Below are 19,361 nucleotides of genomic sequence, written 5' to 3'. Positions count from 1 at the left end.
AAGAACAAAGGACAAAATGTATTTCTCAGTGCAGAGACTTGGGATTTGGGGATTATCAGACATAGACTTTAAAAAGATCTATATTCAAAAGACAAAAATGAAAGCTTCATAAGACCTGGAAGCTAACAAGAGGATAATAAAGGAATAAATCTTGAACTAAAAATGGCCATTATCAAAAGCCGACTGGGTGAATTATTTAATAAGAATTGGACGCAGATAAAGGAAGAATTAGTAAATTCATTAGGATAGAAGAAATTTTCCTTAATGAAGCCCAGGCAGACAAAACAATGAAAACTGGAGAAGACAGGTTACTGCAGGATACAGTGACATGATCTATAAACATGGCTGGAGCCCCAGGAGAAGGGAGAAGATTCAGGGCAATCTGAATTGAAATCCCAGAAGGCTTTTTGTGGAAATTGACAAACTGATTCTAAAATTTATGTGGAAACAAACAGGATCTAGCCAAGACAACTCTGAAAAAGAACAATGTTTGAGGGACAACACTGTCTGATTTTCAGACTCATTATAAAGCAACAGTTAGTACAACAGTGTGGTGCTGGTCTAAAGACAGACAAAGAGATTAATGGACCAGAATAGAGAGTCCAGGAATAAACCTACATATAGGCAGACAGTTGATTTTGTACAGTGCTACAAAGGTAATTCCATAGACAAGGAATAGTCTTTTCAACAAATAGTGTGGGCATAATTGGGTAAATTCATATGTAGCTGTTGGTAGTGTTTTCTTTTTTTAAAAAAAATCTAATTATCAGCAAGCATGTCCCATTTTAATCAAAATATTTTTGTACCTTTTTTTCTCTTTTCTTGCTCAGTCTTACAAAGGATTCCAACTTCTTATTTTGTTCAAAAAGTCAACCTTTGGCTTTGTTGACTTTCTCTGTTTTCTCTCTTTTCCCATTTAATTCATGACTGTCTTTGTTCTCACTACCTCCTTTTCTACTTCCTTTAGATACACACGGCTGTGGATTTCTTAGCTACTTAAAGTGAACAATTCATTCCATTTGAAAAATTTTCTCTGACAGAATTTTCAGGAACAAAAATTTCCTTTGAGGTATCTTTTTTCTTTTTTTTTTTTTTTTCTGTTTGCTGGGCCTCACAGATTTTAATACATGGTAATGTTATTATTGTACATTTCTAGATATACTATTATTTTCATTCCCAAAGTAAGTCATCAAATGGAAATCCAATTTAGCTTTATCTCCTGCATGCAAGGATTTGTTAATATTAGAAAAATGCATAAATGTACCTGACAACATAGAGAGTTAAAAAGAAAAAGATATATACAAAGAGCTAAGGTGATATAAAAGAAAATAATTGTACAGCATTCAACGCATTCATAATAAAACAAAAGCCCTGAGTCAAGTAGGAATCAGAAGAACCTTCTTTAAACTAAAAATGAGTTTGTAAACAAACAAAACCCATTATAAAAATCAATCTAAATGAGAAAACACTAGCATGTGCTAGAGAATATAGAGCCACAAGGTCCTTTCCATTGAAGGTAGAAGTATAAATTGATAGGACCACTTTGGCATTGTATCCCAAAGTTTGACATTCATATTCCTTAAGAACTAGCAAATCTGATTTCAGATATACAATCAAGAGAAATATACAGGAATGTTTATAGAAGCACTATTCACAATGGCAATTCCCCAAAAACCCATTATCAAAAGACTGGATGAATAAGCTATGGTCAGAAAGGTATAATACACAATAGTCAAAATAAAGAAACCACAGTGACATGCAATAATGTGTGGAGACTCCTATCAATGTAGCATTTCAGAAAAAGATAAGTTCATTTTTATAAAGTTAGAAATAATTTTATATACACACGCACATACATGTCATTCTTGGAATACATAGAGACACAAAGGAAGCCAATCAAGAGAATAATGAACATGAGTTTCATAAGTCCCTCATTTGGGTGGGAAAGAGGGCAAAGCAATCAGATAAAGGACCACAAGTATACATGTAGGTTATTTTCCAAGTATTTTGTTTTACGTAATGGCTTGCTAATGCTTATTGTCATTATATGTAACTATTTATATACCCCCCCCCAAAAAAGATGCATCTGAAGTTCTAAAGGAATCATTTCAGGGTCACAGCAAAAAACAATAGGCACACCTGGCTGGACTTCTGAAGATGATTTAAGAAAGGAACTCTTTACGGAAGTGTGAGCAGTCCACGAGGGGTGCTGCGGACCCCAGAGCTGACACACATGTGAGAAGCAGTTACCATTCCTGATAGCCTGAAGATGCAAGAGGGGGAAATGGTGTTATCGGAGCCCGGGAAATAATGGAGCTGCAGAAGCCGACGCTCCATGGTGAGGGACACTCAACAGGGCCTGTAGTCGTAGGAGGAAGACTCAGTGTCGCTCAGGCATAAAAGAAGCAAAGCAGGAAGGGGAAGCATAAGCATCCTGGCTTTTCTCTCCTCCTGCACTTCGTTCTCCCATCGGAGTTCTCTGCATCCCACCTTTCCTATTGGTTGAACTAAATCAGAAGCCAGAGAGCAAGAGAGCTAGGTCTTGAGGCAAAGAGATGAAATGGATCCAGTATGGAAAACAGAATATCCAGTAATATCAACATGCACACAAAAATTTAAATAAACATCTACTGACAATTGCATGGATATTGGGAGGGATGTAAATAAATTTAAAGTGTCTCAAGTATTTGGATTAGCCAAGAAAAAGAGTAACAGCATCAATCAATTAATTATACTTTGGTTAAGTGACAAAATAAAAACCTATTATTTCTCAAATAACCATTAAAATAACAGTAAAGAAAATATATAATTCCGAACCTGATAGAGAGAGTAAAGAATTCATTTTTAAATGAATTAAAATGAATGCACACTAAATGTAAAGTTAAAATTTAGGGGTGCCTGGGTGGCTCAGTAGGTTAAGAGGTTAAGCATCTGCCTTCGGCTCAGGTCATGATCCCAGGGTCCTGAGATGGAACCCTGCATCAGGTTCCCTGCTCAGTGGGGAGCCTGCTTCTCCCTCTCCCTCTGCCCCTCCCCTTGCTTGTGTTTTCTCTCTCTCTCTCTCTCTCTCAGATAAATAAAAATATTTTTAAAAAATTTAAAAAATAAAGTTAAAATTTAGTTTAGTTTAATTTTAAACTTAAATTAATAATTTGAGTGCTGTGAATTGTGTAAGACTGTTGAATCACAGACCTGTACCTCGGAAACTAATAATACATTATATGTTAAAAAAAAAAGAAGATAGTAGGAAGGGAAAAATGAAGGTGGGGAAATCGGAGGAGGAGACGAACCATGAGAGACTATGGACTCTGAGAAACAAACTGAGGGTTCTAGAGGGGAGGGGGGTGGGGGGATGGGTTAGCCTAGTGATGGGTATTAAAGAGGGCACGTATTGAATGGAGCACTGGGTGTTATACGAAAACAATGAATCATGGAACACTACATCAAAAACTAATGATGTAATGTATGGTGATTAACATAACATAATAAAAAAAATCAATTTAAAAAAAAGGTCAGAAAGGAGAGACGAACAGAGTAGATAAGACCAAAGTATTTAGTAAGATGGTTGAATTTTTGTTTGTTTTTAGTAAGATGGTAGAATTTTTAAACATAAATTCATCAGTACATTATGTTCCATGTCAACAAAGAAAATGATCCAATTAAAAGAGAATGTTTGTAAGACTGCTTAAGTACATAAAACCCAACTATGGGCCATTTAAAGAACAATATGCAACAGTGGGGCCTGGGTGGCTCAGTTGGTTAAGCATCTGCTTTCGGCTCAGGTCATGATCTCAGGGTCCTGGGATCGAGCCTGTGTAGGGCTCCCTGCTCAGTGGGGGGTTTGCTTCTTCCTCTGCCCCCACCACTCGTGCTTGCTCTCTCTTGTTCTCTCTCACTCAAATAAATAAATAAAATCTTTAAAAAAATAAATAATAAATAAATTAAAGAGCCATATGCAACACAGTTGCAAATTGTAAGTAAGAGGAGGGAAGATGTATTATGCAAACCCCAACCAAAGGAAAAGCTATTGTAGGGATAATTTATCCAAGGAAACTCCAAGGCAAAAAGCAAAGAGAGGAACAGGGAGAGCTTATAATGATAAAAAAAATGTTCAATTCCCTAGGAAGACAGAGCGATGCTAAGTTTATAAGCACATAAAAATACAGCTGTACTAACATAAGTTGACATGATTTGGGAGTTGTTTATTGCCAGCCAATAGAGAAACTAAGAAATGCACTTCAGAATAAATCATGTGTCAGGGAAGAAATCACAATGGAAATTTGGAAGTATCTTTAATTGAGCAAAAATGAAAACTTCTAGATGTTGCTAAAGACATGCAGAGAGGGAAATTTAGAGCTTTAAAGGGAAGAAGGCTGAAAACCAAATGATCTAAGTATCCTTGAGAAAAGAGAATGGAAGAAACAGTGAGGTTATGAGCAGAGATTAATCAAACAACTAAACAAACATACAATGAAGATCAACAGAGCCAGAAATTCTTTGAAATACTAATAACATTGACAGTCTCTTGATAAGACAACAATGGGAGCCTTCAACAGACTCTCGAAGAAGAAAATTATCACAGAAGAAAGGGTTGAGGTAAAAGAATGAATAATGAATGGCCAAAGAAATTTTTATTTTTTAATGTTTTTTAAAGATTTATTTATTTATTTTAGAGAGAGAGAGCGAGCACGGAGGTGGGGGGACAGAGGGAGAGGGAGAAAAGTCTCAAGCCGACTCCGTGCTGAGCACAGAGCCCTATGTGGGGCTCGATCTCACCACCCTGAGATCATGACCTGTGCCAAAATCAAGAGTCGGACGCTTAACCGACTGAGCCACGCAGGCGCCCCTGAAGCACTGGCCAAAGAAATTTTCAAATAAATGGGTAAAGTAAAATAGGAATTGATTGAATAGGGTAATAATTATATAATTATGATTCCTTTGGGATGGTGGAACAAAAATTTATAACAGACATATAGCATGTAGAACAGGAATAGAGAATCAAGAGATAAAAGGTTCAGAGTCTTTAAATTTTGCGTGAGCTGGTGATTAAATTTACACATGGTTATGAGTGTGTTAAGAATTTTAGGTTAACCAATAAAAATAGAAAGTATTTCTTCCAAACAAGAAAAAAGGCAACTTTTTGTTGTTGTTGTTATACACTGTATGAGTCCACGTGAAATAAATATGCAGGCCCTTGAGTTTGGAAACCCAGTTAAATGACGTTGTGGCACGTAACTCAGGTACTCAACAGGCAGCTGACATGGGCCTGGAAAATGAGTTTGGATTGTGGTTATAGACCTGGGTATGTACGTGCAGCTTTAAAATGTGGGAACAGATCCAAGCAAGCAAATGCAAACAAAGTTTTGCTATTGTCCCAATAAAATGATTATTTAAAAAATTAACAGTTTTCACAAACATTGTTATCAATTGCATTTTACTTTTGTGTGTGATTGAATACATATCCACTTATACTGCAGCTGAAAGTGGAAGATTTTCAAGAGGTCGAGCACTTGAGAAGTCTCTGTTCCATGGTACAGATGGGACGCTTCGCTTTATTTGAACACGAATATTTCGATATTAACAATAAACCAGAACAACGTGCAGAGTCGTGATCAATGACAGCTGGTACTTTTTTGGTACTTGGCTTTCATCGATTTGTGTATTTGGTTGCCGACGTTGCTGTAACAAACTGGGTGGTTTAAAGCAGCACATATTTATTCTCTCCAATTGTAAAGTTCAGAGGTCTGAAATCAGTTTCACTGGTGGATATCAAAGGGCCTGTTCCTCCCAGAGGCTCTAGGGGAAAAGCCTCCTTGCATTTTGCAGCTTCTGGAGACGTGTTGCTTGTGTTCCTTGGCTTCTGGCCCCTTCCTCCTTCATCAAAGCTGGTGGCTTCAGTGATCACATTTCCTTCTGCTTGTGTGGTCAAGTCTCCTTTGCTCTCTGCTTCGAGGGACACTTGTGATGGCATTTAGTGCCCACCCTGATAATCCAGGATAATTTCTCATCTCAAGATCCTTAATCACATCTGCAAACTTTCCTTTGTCATGTAAGGTCAAATTCACAGATTCCAAGGATACATTTGGGAGCCACTATTCAGCCTGGGAAAATTATATAAACCATAACCAAGGGAATCACATGATTCTGCATAATTTCAGGATGCCAGGAATGACATTGGAATTGAAATTCAGTTATTTAGCTTTCCAAACACTGAGGCCAAGGTCAAAGGTAAACTGCAGATTTTGACCAAATACTGAGGGTGAAGAATAATTTCTTAGCACTCCTACACAGCACACAGCTTTTATAACCTACTTTTTGAAAATTAGATTACAATGTATTTCAAAAGTTTACTAGGTCCTTCCTTAATTATTTGTTTATTTATTATATGTGTATTTTGCTAAACCACAAACTACCTAACCATTTGGTATTTTTCTATTTTATAAATAATACATTAAAGATACTTGTTCATAACTTACATATATTTTTTGGTTGTTTCCTTAAAATGAATTTCTAGAAGTAGAATAACTAGGTCAAGGGTTTGAACATTTTTAATATTTTGATATAATGCGTAAGTGCTATTGAGCACCGACAAAACTGTAGGAAAAGGGCCATTTCTCTGGACTTTAACAGGTACTGTGACGGGCATGAAAAAAAATGCCCTTGTTCTCATAGAAATGCCAACCTATTGCTGTATATTTCACAATTCTTAATTTTGTTTATTGGGGGTGTATTTGGGTGGGAGCACTCTCTGAGAAACTTTCTTTACCTACAACCACAATTTAACTCACCTGTCAGATTCACTTGCTCCTCTGGATTTCCTTTAAAATTATTTTGACCGTATGATTTGCTTGCATCAAGTTCAAAAATCAGGAAAAAAAAGAAAAAGAATGTATGGTATTAGAAGTCAGGATATCGGTGATATCCTAATTTAGGGTGAGGAAAACGGGGATAAGGCTGGGGAGGAGGTACAAAGTGGTCTTTGGGGTGCTGATATCGTTCTATTCCCTGACCCGAGTGGTGGTGATTTTGTTTTGTTCTTTTTATGGTTATTTATTGAGATGTACACTTCCGTTTTTTGCAGTTTTTTTCAATATGGCTTATTTGACTTGAAAATATTTTTCAGAAATGTTTAAAGAGTAAAAAGCAAAAACACAGCACTGACCACTCATGTGTTCACTCGGTTTAGGACACAGCCTCCTCTGCTTACCGATCACCGAAGCTCTGCTCTGAAACCTGATCATTCACACGAACCTAGTATTTCAACTACATGATTGGATTAAATGTTATTTAAATTGTACATTTATCAGGAGGAAAAGGAGGGTTGTATCTATGAAAACTATGCATAAAATTGAGCGCTAGGCAAACACCCAACCCTGTCCAGTGCTTAAACTCATTACTGTATGATCTATGCATAAGACAACTGTAAAACAATATGGGAAATGTCATAAAAGTCTCAAAGTCGTCTACATTCAGATTGCCTCAAAAATGCCATTAGTGTCCTGAATTTCTCCCTCCACTTTGAGGAAACACGCACACTGTGAATGCTGTGTAAGGTTATTTCAAACTCTGGCAGCTGACCCAGCGCTAAAAAATGTCTTCAGCCCGTAAAGTTTAACAAAGACCTATTTCAATTAAAATCACGATCGTAGGGAGGCCTTAGTCTACTGTTTGTTTTAGTGACTTTACTAATGGATATCAGAGAAGAGGGGCAGCTGCCCTACCGTTAGTAACACAAAACAAAGAGAGAACAATGATAGGGTGTGTGAAGAGCAGGAGAAATCAGGAGTGAGGAGATAATGCTAATTGGAGAAGAATGGCAGATGAACAGAATTCAGCCCACAAACACATTGGATCAGGTGCTCAAATGCTGCCTTCCACCTCCATTGTTCACACCAGCTTGCCAACAAAGGACAGGTCCCGTCACCCCAGGCAATGAGCCCACCCCAGGCAATTTTCCAAATTATTAAAGCCCAAATAGGCCTACGGACAATGCGGTGTCTGCAGAAATTGCGGTGATCAAAAGCAAAGGGAAACATCCATCTCTAGTTTAACCAACCGGCAGACTCACCCAGCCATGCTTAAGGCAACACTGAAGAGAGGGGGAAGAGACGTCACTGAGCAAAAGAAATTTAGCTCCAACAAACTGATCCTGGATTTTGAGATCAGGAAATGTAAAAAGAAGCTATTTTTACTTCACCGTATAATTTCGCTTGTTTAACAAATTGGAGTGGTTTCTATTTCAGTTACTCATGTGGGTGGGAGAAGGTTAGGCTCCATTATCTTTTCAGCGACTGAGCCTTGCAAGGAGCTCTGGAGAGAGATTCCTTATAAAATGAGACAGTAGTTGCAGCAATGGTGGAAGTCTTGGTCTGTGTGTTCCTTGGTATCATGAAAGCTTTCCAGAAAGGGCTGGAAGAAGTTAGATTCAAGAGAAGAATCAATTATGCTTCTCTTTCTCTCCCACCCCTCTGCCCCATTTGTGTGTGTGCATGTGTAATTCAGCTTGTCCATGAGGAGGACAGGAAGATCGAACATCTTTTTTCTATTACCCCCAAATTCAAGTCCTATATATGTAAAAATACAATAAAAATACCCAACCCTGGGCTCAGTCTTGATGTGGATCTCTTTTGCCCCGTGCTTAAAAAAAAAAAAAAAAAAAAATTAGAGATCTAAGGCCCCAAGGTTTCTGGGCAGGGAAAAAAACAAAAACAAAAATAAAAACAAAAAAACCCTGCCCTTCAGGGAAGATTAAGGTTGGAGAATTCCTGATCGTCTAATCACCGTGCTTTACCCTTAACAAGCTACTTGGTAAATATTTGTTGAAATTAAATGGGCAGGGTGGTAACCCGTTTCCCAAGCCATTCCTTTTACCTGCCTTCAGTAAGGTGTCTGGTGTAAAGGGAAACATTCTTAGGTAATTCATTATTCAGTGCAGTAGAGTCAAGGATGAGCATGCAAGTAGTGAGGCAACACACCAAGGGTGTCATGAGGCTTTGCGCTTTCACTGTCTGGACATCAAGCGAACCGGGGGTTGGATCCATGGACAACTGCGAAGCTGGAAGAGGCAGACGGCCGCCAAGCCCAGCCGTCCAGGCGAGGCCGGAGCTCCGCTCTGCAAGTTACATAACAGCTGTTGTGTAATTGTGCATTTAACTCAAAAAACATTTTTAGGAGACAAAACAATTAGATTCCCCAAAAAAGAAAGGAATTGAGAGCAAGAGAAAGAGGGAGGGATGGAGAAAGAGAGCAGAATGGTGAAAGAACACAGAAGTTTCTATCTGGCCTTCGAGCAGGTGCAGGGGAGGCACGGTCCTTGGAGATGGTTGTCTTGGAAATTGGGGGCTGGCCCATGAGCCAGATCTGGCCTGCCTCCTGTTTCTGAAAATAAAATTTTATCGGAAAGCACGTGTACCCATTAACGTATCCACTGTCTATAGTTTCTTCCATGTAGAGTCGAGTAAGTGACCACAGAAACCATCTGGCCTAAAAAGCCGCAAATGTTTTCTGTTTCTTTAACAGAAAAAGTTTGCCGACCCTACTTTTAGATGAATGAGAGGGCTAATAACTGTTAAGTGTCCGTGACGGTGACTATTCACCTGGGGAACGCACCTGGGAAATGAAATTCTGGTTTTGCCCTTGTTAAATCTGTGATCTTAAGCAAGCTACTTGCTGTCTCTGTATCTGTCAAATGGGGAACCAAGTAAGAAGGGAAAGAGAAAGTAAGGCTCCTGCGCCTGATTTGGAGCAACTATTCAGTAGACCTTCATTTCCCTACCTAAATCCCGTATCGCGGGGAGCTGGCAATTTTCCCTGCGGGGGGGAAAAAGAACATCATGGTTCTTCACTCTCAGTGATCAGATTTAAGAGTATCCACAGTTTTCTACCGTGTTCCTATTGTAACTTTTGCTTGAGCTTCCATACAATAGAGTTTTGTGTTTAACGTGGGAGGAGTACAGTTAAACATTCTTTTTTAATGTTCCCAGCTTGAAACGCTCATTTTTAAGAAATCGAATTACTCAGGGTCCTGTTTAAATCTTCTCTTTGCACTATTGCGTGTATCAGCCATTGATAAATATAGCCAACTTCCAAAACCGGAGGTTAGTTTCATTTTAGATGGTTTTAACAGGCGATATTGCCATCTTGCTGTCGTGGTGGCTCTCTGTGTGACAGTGGACTGAGATCCGTAAAAATCCCGCTGACCTTTCTATTCCCCTGTGTAACATAATGATCGTGTAGCGCTTGTGAAATCACAGTAAGTCTGCTTACCCACTGAAAATACACTCGATTGGTCGGATCTTGTAAAGCAGACTTGGGCTCGGGTCTTTCCAGAGGGACTCTTCCCACTCTGCTTTTCTGGGAGTGGGCTCATTCACTGACAGCATTGTCCTGAAGACACCTGGCCAGGGACCTCTCCTCACCAGCGTCCACTGAGAACAAGTGCCCTTAGAGACTCTTTTTTTCAATCCTCAAATTCTCTGAGTCCAAGTCTGTCAGAGGACGGAAAGTTTCACAGTAGCATAAAAAGCCTGAAAAGCCAAAAAATCATAACCGGCCTTAGTGGCCAGACCAGCCGCCCTGCATATCCTTATAGCAGGTTTCGGCTTTGTAAATTAATTCGTTTGCAAATAGTGCCCTGTCTCCAGCTGCAGTTTCAACGCTGGAGCGCTGGTTTCTTAAGGATTTAAGTTTAAAGTCAAGGGCTTCCTGCCCTAGGTGTTACAAATAAGTAGTGTCGTTTTCTTTTCGCTCCGAGTTTGTTCATCCAATCATAGTCCGGTATGCAAATAGACCTTAGCCCGTGCAGATAAAAAGGAACAAATAAAGCCAAGTGCTCTATCAGAACCAAATCGCTGAGCCTGTCACCTGTGTTCCTGGAGCCGAACCAGAAATGTCGTCCTCAGGCATGCCAGACTTACCTGTCCCACTCACCAATTTGACATATAAATATACGAAGGTTAGTACAATTTATATTTGCTGCTTTGCCTCAGGTTTATAAAAACTACATGTGTTGAAAGCATAAAAGGTCAATGTGAGTAAACTTGTGCAAAGAGCCCTTGGCAAATACAAAAATAAAAGGCTTGCAAAATGCAGGTTTGGGCTTAGTGTCTTGATCAGATAATGATTTCTAAATCGTATCAGGCAACGTTTCATAAGTTTATTTCTTAAAATATGTCTAAGTGAAAGGAATTCTCTTCTGTGTGAAATGTTCTTGCCCCAGGGTTCAGTGGACTTTACTAAGCAGTTCTATTAACTTCAGCATTGCTCAGCACGTAGGATAAGAGAGGCAAATACTTACTAGAAAAACTTACTGGAAAGAGCCAAACAAATAGGAAATGATTTTTATTTTCTTTAAAGGAGAAACCGCATGCTGAAGTAACATGGTTTTTCTATATGTTTAGTGAGTGTCAAAATCGAAGGACCTACCTCTGACAATTTCTACTGTTTCAAAAACTCCAAATGGACTTGCATTATTTAGCATATTTGGGGCAAGGAAAGCATTCTTATTTCTCTCTTCAGCCAAGTTTGTTGCCATTGGAGCAGATGCGTAATTGTTAACTGATAAATATTTAGAGAAACAAGAGCAGGAGCCAGATCCAGACTTAAAAAATCCACAAGCTAGGGAGAACGAGGAAATGGATCCTGTTTGAGTCGTTCAAAAGTATCTCTGAACTTTGTTTCACATTGTTATATGCCTGCTCTCCTGTCAGAGTCTAGAACTCCCAGAAAAACAGACAAAACAAACAAACCAATCTGAACAAAATCACTTAAAATTGGCTTTATGGTACACTGCCGAATGCAAGGTAAGAAAGGAACCCTTCCAACTCAGGGAGAGCGATTTTGCCTTCCGAATTTGCCAATGAAAAATCAATAGCAATGTAATTTCATGATAAAGTAAAAGCCCCGCTAGTACTTATTTATTCCCTTACTTGTAACCATGGATGGTTTTGAAATCCTAGGGTCAGTTACATTTTCATTTTCATAAGCAAAATGAGGAAATTGCTCAGCTGACTGGTTCTTTTCCTTAGGAAAGTGTCAGCAGAGATCAGATTGTGCCTTTAACATGGTTGATCAGCAGCTATAAGGTATAGTAAGGTATTGTTTTTATGAGGCTTTATTAAAAAGGAAAACATTTTTTTTTCATTTAGTTTTACTCCAAATGAGAATATGGGAAATGTGGTGAGTCCATACCCTCCAATAATTTACCCTTGGCAAAGGTGTGCCTGAAAAGATGACAAGACTCCAGTCTTCCCAACTTTCTTACTCCAAATTGGTCATTCACAAGAAATTTCAATCTAAAGCAGGCACATTTTAGAATGCATTTTATAAACATCAAAATCATTGGCAATGACTGAAAATTATTTCATTACTCTTACTACAGAGTCTTTTTTTTCTATGAAAATACTTGGGAAGATATTGTGGTAGTCTGAATGTCACATTTTTAAAAATTTGGCTCTGCAGAAGTTTACAGTCTTCTCCGTACGTGTATCTTGAGGAAGCTCTAAAGTGAAATATTCTTTCTACTAAATTATGCTTCATTTGGTAGCTATAAATTGAGCATGTAAGAAACAGTAATGGGCAAATGAGATGGTCCTTAAAATCTAGCGTGCAAACACAGATCTATGATCCTTTAACACAGAGAGATGTTTTTAAGATTGGAATCTGCTGTTCACTTCAAAGCCATTAGATGAGAACACCCCTCTAAGGAAAATGATGGACCTAAGTGTTCAAAAGAAGGCATGATTCAAAGAGCAGCCATTTGCTTTTGCATTTAAGAACTTTCTGGGTAGAAACACCCAATGCAAGTGAGTGAATTTTGACTGCTCACACATCTTCTCTATAAATCTGTTCTGCTCAGATAGCATTTTATTGTCTGATTTATTGGTTACAGCATTTTTACACTTGGGAGGACAGCAGTTATGTATGTAATTAAATCTAAATGGGTGAGCTTTTTCAAATGCCTTTGCATTTGCTTTTTACTGTGCCCCACTGAAGAATTGTATTGGATTTGCACTTGCAAGAGGGGTTAGAAAAACGACAGTTATTCACAAAGTTTCCTGGTTGCAAACCAAGTGAGCAAGGATTTTATAGTGTCTGTGGGATTACCTTCTATGGCCAGCCCCTAAACTCTATTATATTTTTCTCTTACCATGCTAATGTCCTTCGTTATTATCTCTAGAAATATATTGGTCCTTGGGGCAAGGAGGAGGGAAGAGACAAGCAGGGTTGAGTAACAGAAAATTATTACAGCCTTGGTAGAACTACATGCTCTCAAATTTGAGACTGCTTTTCACCCAAAGGAAGTCATTGTTGCCTATCTTTTATGACTTACTCTCTAGTACAGTCTGATTAGGTTTTTGTTGTTGTTGGGGTGGATAAAACAGAGATCAGGGTTAAGAAATAGTTTCTAAAATGATGCAGATGTTTTTAGGATTTAAAAGCTCAATAACATCATTATAAATCCACATAAACTTGGATCCCGTTTCTAACCTCATTTTCTTCCTTTCCAGTTCTAAATGAATCCCACATCTGCCAGATCATCCATTTTATTGAGCCTTTAAATGAAGAGCTCCTTCAAAACTTTTGTGATCATTGGGCAAACTGCATTACCTTTCTCTGCCTCAGTTTCCTTATGTGTAAAATGGGAATAATAAAGGTCCCAATTTCCTAAGGTGGATGAAAGCATTAAATGAGTTTAATGCATATAAAGCATTTGAAATAGTGCCTGACACATGGGAAGTGATTGATTAACGTTGGCTACCCCAGTCCTGTTTTTCTGAATTCTTTCCAATTTTCCAGAATCCTCTTTTACTCAGTCTTTCCAAGACCTATTTTCTCTCGTGAGCGTTCCTCTCATCTCGTTCTTTTCTCCTAGCTTTCCTGCCATTCTTTCTTGCACAGTCGTGCCCCACCTGACAAGGATCTCATTGGTGCAAAGTTCCAAGAGTTTATCCAGGATTTCAGGGATCAAAAATGTTCTCTTAAACGATTCGGTAACTTCATTTTCCATTCTCCCTTCACAACAGTATTTTTTTTTAACCTTAATAAATTAAAAAAAAAAAAGACAAATAGAAAATTCAAGAAGACAAGCTTTCTCAGACAGGATTAAAACCCCAAAAAGTTTAACTTAACTCCTAAACTTAACTCATTGAACATTAGGATGTTCCTACTAGAAAAGATTTTCATCTGCTAATGACATTTCATAAACTGACAGACACAGTCACATACACACAGGAAATAATTACAGCTAAAATTCATTGTGGTTACTCTATACCAATGACTGCTTAAGTTCTTTGCAATGACTCTATTTACTTCTCAAGATAACCCTATGAGGAGGTTCCTCTTCCTGTTTTGTAGATGAGGAGACTGAGGACTAGAGTGGCTAGGTAACTTGCCTTAAATCATACAGCTAGAAAGTGACAAAACTAGACTTCGAATGGGGGCAGTCTGAGCTCTCACACCAAGTGGCTTGTCTAAGATCAACATTGTTACATGGGGACGTGGACTTGCTGGAATCTTATTCTGTCCTTTATTCTGACTCTCTTTTGTCCATTCCTGATTCCTGGAGGGGACATGACCATGAGGCTTTCCAGCTGCTGCTCAGCTGTTCCCAGGCCAACAGGAAGAAGTTGGCTGCCAACTTAGAAAAAGAGGAGAACAATAAGGAAGACTGGAAGCAAACAGACATTCTGGTTTGATTGAAAAGGTGGGGCTTGGGCTGGGAGAGGAGCGATGTAGAGGATTTGGAAAGAGGTGTGCCATTTCTATGGGAACTATGTTTTTTCAGCTCCTATGGAGTAACTTTTGGATGGAGTAAGAGATTCCTAGATTTCTGGTATGGTTGTTTAACACATTGCGGTTAAAGATATCTTTTTGATAGGGAAGAGCGATGAATCATTGCATACTATATGCTAAGCACCATTATCGCCTAGCGATTTTAGATTCTTACAGCAAACAAATTCAGGCCACGTGCATTTCCCACTACCCCATTCTCTTCACTCCCATCTCCCGTTTTTCCTTCCATGTAGTTAACAAGTCACTGAATAACCACTCTGTGCTTGGTCTTATGGTAGAAGAAGGCTAATAGGGTTTAGGGAGCTTATGTTCCTGGAGGGTGAAGAAAACAAGCAAGTATGTGAATACCTGAATCATAAATTATGGTAAATGCTAAAGAGAGGGCAAGTGAAAGCTAAGAAATGAGGGGAAGAGCTCTCTTTCCATGAGCTTTTAGGGAAGGTGTCTTTAAGAAAGGGACATTTAAGGGGCACTTGAGGGATGCAGAGCACAAAATGACCGTGGAGAGCCGAGGCGGGTGGCGGGGTGGTAGGAGGGGAAATAAAGATCCGGAAGTAATGGCACCTGCAAAGATGTTTGCAGGCAAGAGCCAGCTGCGTTCACTGAACCATCAAAAGGGCTGCCACGACTGTCATGAAGTTGACCCAGCTGTCGTAAAGTTGCCCCGGCTGTCGTAAAGTTGCCCCGGCTGTCGTAAAGTTGCCCCGGCTGTCGTAAAGTGAGGGAGGCCGAGAACAGACCAGGTGAGGCTGGAGATAAAGGCTGTGGCCAGACTGCGTGGTGAATTTTGTAGGAGGGAAACCACGCCAAGGGGTGCTTAAAGCAGGGCTTTCATTTGGGAAATGTTTTTAACTCCCTTCTGACTGAAGCCATATTTTGTTTGCTTTTGGCTTGGAAGCAGATGGACAAATAGCTGGCTGATTGGGAGGTACAGTGGCTTAACAAGATAAACCGGGCTTTGAGTTCCAGCTCTTCTACTTATTTAATGCTATGACCTTGGCCAAGCTTCTAATCTCCTTGAGTTTCAGTTCCCCTGTCTGTAAATTGGGAATAATAATAACTACCTTGGAAAGTGGCCTGAGAATTAAGTGAAGTAATTTGTGGAAAACGCCCAGTGCTTATTAGGCGCTTGGTGCAGGCTCTCTTTAACCCTCTCCTGCCCAAGATGACTCCCACAGTTCTCCAATTATTCTACTCCCAATGTACGTGGAATGACTACTTTCGACGCTTGCCATAGTTTAAAACTGCTTTCATCTATTGATCTCATCTGAGGCTCATAATGAGCCACTGGAAGAGTTAGAACATGTTAGTAGTGTCCCATTTTAAAGCTGAGGAACCTGAGTTCAGAGATGTTAGGTGATTTGCTCCAGGTCACACAGCCATTAGGAGGCGCATACCAAAAAGTGTGGTAGTACTCGAATCCCACTGGATTGTCAGTAACAAGTGATTTCAGACCTATTGCTTCATTTGTACCGTTCATCCCTTACTCCGATTGAGAGTGGAAATTTGGATGATGTGAGAAGAGGTATGATTTGGGCACTAGATCCCCAGACAGGTGGTCCAACAAGAGAGAGATACTCTAGAGTAGCACTTTTTGAATTTGAATACGCACGTGAATCAGGGAGGCTTCTTGTTGAAATGCAAATTCTGATTCTTTTGGCCTGAGGTGAGGTATGAGATTCTGCATGTCTAACAGGCTTCCAGATTTTGCTGATGCCACTCCAAGAGTGGTCTGTTGACCAGCAGCAATGGTCCAATAGTTTAGGGTCAACCTCATATTTTTACCTGCAATGACCACCATCTAGTTACTTAGGGACCAGACTTCCTCTTTCTCTCAGAAACCCATTCACAACCAGCCAGGTCAGATTCACTTACCTTCCCCTTCAGAGAGTGCCTGAGTCCAACAGGAACCAGATGGTGGTCACAAACCCATGGTGGGACCAACCATTGATTTTGCTCCTGAGAGGTAACCCTTCACTGCAAATGCAATGTTTTAGCTCATCTCCAAGGACTGGTGTCTTGGCAGATTGTTTTGTTCTATGGCACCTGCCTGCTTCAAGGAACCTAATCAGTAGCAATCCTAAAGTAAATAACACATGCTCTCAAGATCGTATTAGCCCAATTTCATAAGGAGTCTCACTACTGCAAGTGTTCACGTGATTTCTTTAAACTGGACTTCACTTACTGAATTTGTCATTAACTGCTTGCCAGAATGAGAGGGCTGGGTGAGAAAACTCTTAAGGATTATGAGAAACAGCTCCTTTGAAGAGGAACCCAAAGTTAAGGTAATGCCTCTGAAATGGCATGGGTAGTGCTTGGAATGATATAATACAGATCCGCATAAAAGAAACCTCATGGGAATACAGACATTGATAGCATGGCGATACACTGGTCTCAAAGTAGCAATTATCTGGCTTGGGGTGGTGGTGGTGGTGGCGGTTTGGGTTTTCATGACACTAGTATAATTGTGGCCAAATATCTTATACATTTACCAAATTTCAGTAGCAACATAGAACCATGTTCAAAAGAACAGGAGCAGTAGTTGTTTCATGATTAAAACCACTACTAATAGACAAATCAGAGAAGTAGATAATTGTTTTGTTTTGTTTTTAAGATTTTATTTATTTATTTGAGAGAGAGAATGAGATAGAGAGAGAGAGCATGAGAGGGGGGAGGGTCAGAGGGAGAAGCAGACTCCCCGCTGAGCAGGGAGCCCGATGCAGGACTCGATCCCGGGACTCCAGGATCATGACCTGAGCCGAAGGCAGTCGCTTAACCAACTGAGCCACCCAGGCGCCCCGAGAAGTAGATATTTGTGTGACCCCGGATTCCAGAACATGGTTATGTCTTGAGTACATGTGTGTATCAAAACCTCCCACAACCATTGTTTGCAAGGGATGTGAAGTGTTTTTCATATTTGATTTTCTGATTATATATCATCATATCTCTACCTGATGACTTTGTTGTAATGTTGAAATTGTTAATGGAAATTTGTTTCCTAGGAATCTGGACAAATATCACAGATCGCAAAACTTTGCCTGAATAACTACCCACCCACCCCACGCCCCCCAGACCCAGATCCCATCATGTGACTATTTCCACTGTTTTCCTGATACTTAATAAGAAATTGAAAGAATACAAACAACAAATAACTGAATTATGCTCTCTATTTGGCACGTTCTTTAGAAGGAAGTAGGCTTATATGCAAGCAATCGTATTGTTGAATCTTGATATGGTGAAATATAACAAATGTATAGAACTTTCTGGTGCATCTACATCTTACCTCTTTGATAGAGGGTATGCATGGTGTACAGAAATCCTTGACACGTGTTTTTGTCATCTGTGGGATGTAGGGAAGATGTGGCTCAAAACAGACATGCGTTAGCATCTTTTCTTTTCCCTAGTTGAAAAAGCTGGGAGGTTTTTCAAACAAGAAAATAAGAGTATACATTCATGTTATTGAAGTCAGACTATAATATAAAACAGAAATGAAAGGAGAATTTTATTTCTCCCACTTTTGTTTTGGTCACTCTTGTTTTGTTTTCATTCCTTTGACTCGAGTTAAATATTTTCTTCCCATCTGTTATTTCCTCCTTAATTTCCTTTTAGATTTTTTTTTTTTTTTACTTTCAGTCTCAACATTTTGCTTTACTGCCTCAGGGCTTGGGATGAACGTAGTTGCCAGAGATCTAGCTATGATTCTTTTAAATGTTTAACACCTCTCCCTGACTTTAGTTTATCCTCTCATTATTCATCCCCCATTTTGTTACTTAACCCCCCACCCCCCCAAAGTCTAAGTGCCTAATGCTGAGAAAAGGTTTACATATTTACAGCACGCAGCCTTTCTTGTCCATTTACAACAACACCCACCCCTCCCCATGCTGTGACCCAGGCTCTCAAGTTTGAAAATTCACACGGGAGACATAATATGGAGAATTCCATCACCTTCCTCACCCTTGGCATATCTTAAGAGAAATCCTCCGTGCACTGAAAATGTGATCTGTTAAAAATCTCTCTGCCACCAAGAAAGCACTGGATTCCCTTCTAGGATCTAGAGCCACTGGCCCTGTCGCAGCCCTGAAGAGATGATGTGAATTTAGGGCACCCTGAATATTTACTGGAGGGAGTCGGGGGCTCTCTCCCCTTTAAGCCAACAGGTTCCAAAATCTTATACCAACAGGCAAAGCTAATAGGTTTCATTTTGCCTATTAGTTAAATTCAGCTTGAACCAAGCCAGAAATATTTTGAGGAAAGGGCTTATTTATTTAGAATTGTGGCTTTATACCAATCACATAAAGACATAATCATTTTTACTCTGGAAAGGTTTTTTTTTCCCCCCAAATTATGACTTATTCTTAGACATTAAACTGCATTCAGGAAGCAGCCACTTTTTTTTTTTTTTAATCAAAGGTCATGATGCCTCCCTTAAAGGCTGGCATATCTAAAATTTAAAGAATAAAAATCAATTTTTAAGTTTCCTCAACACTCCCATTGATTGTTTCCCCCAATAAGAAGCATGTGATATCTAAGAGCATGCATAGGAATCTATAATTCCCAATCAATATTAT

The 19,361-nt window shown here is 39.4% G+C and overlaps 1 protein-coding gene across 1 annotated transcript in view; it reads left to right on the top strand.

Moving 5' to 3' along the window:
* The first annotated feature begins 10,798 nt into the window (after nt 1-10,798).
* The window catches only part of ALDH1A1 (aldehyde dehydrogenase 1 family member A1), a 54,943-nt gene continuing 46,380 nt past the window's right edge, over nt 10,799-19,361 (top strand). Inside the window, exon 1 of the mRNA XM_036077746.2 lies at nt 10,799-10,954. Coding sequence (XP_035933639.1) covers nt 10,889-10,954 — 66 coding nt within the window. The 5' untranslated portion in view covers nt 10,799-10,888. The remainder of the gene's footprint in view (nt 10,955-19,361) is intronic.

Source organism: Halichoerus grypus, chromosome 14 (genome assembly GCF_964656455.1).
Source record: "Halichoerus grypus chromosome 14, mHalGry1.hap1.1, whole genome shotgun sequence".
NCBI classification, from domain to species: Eukaryota; Metazoa; Chordata; class Mammalia; order Carnivora; family Phocidae; genus Halichoerus; species Halichoerus grypus.
The sequence above is the reverse complement of the archived record's forward strand: the minus strand, read 5'-3'. Positions and strand labels throughout refer to the sequence as shown.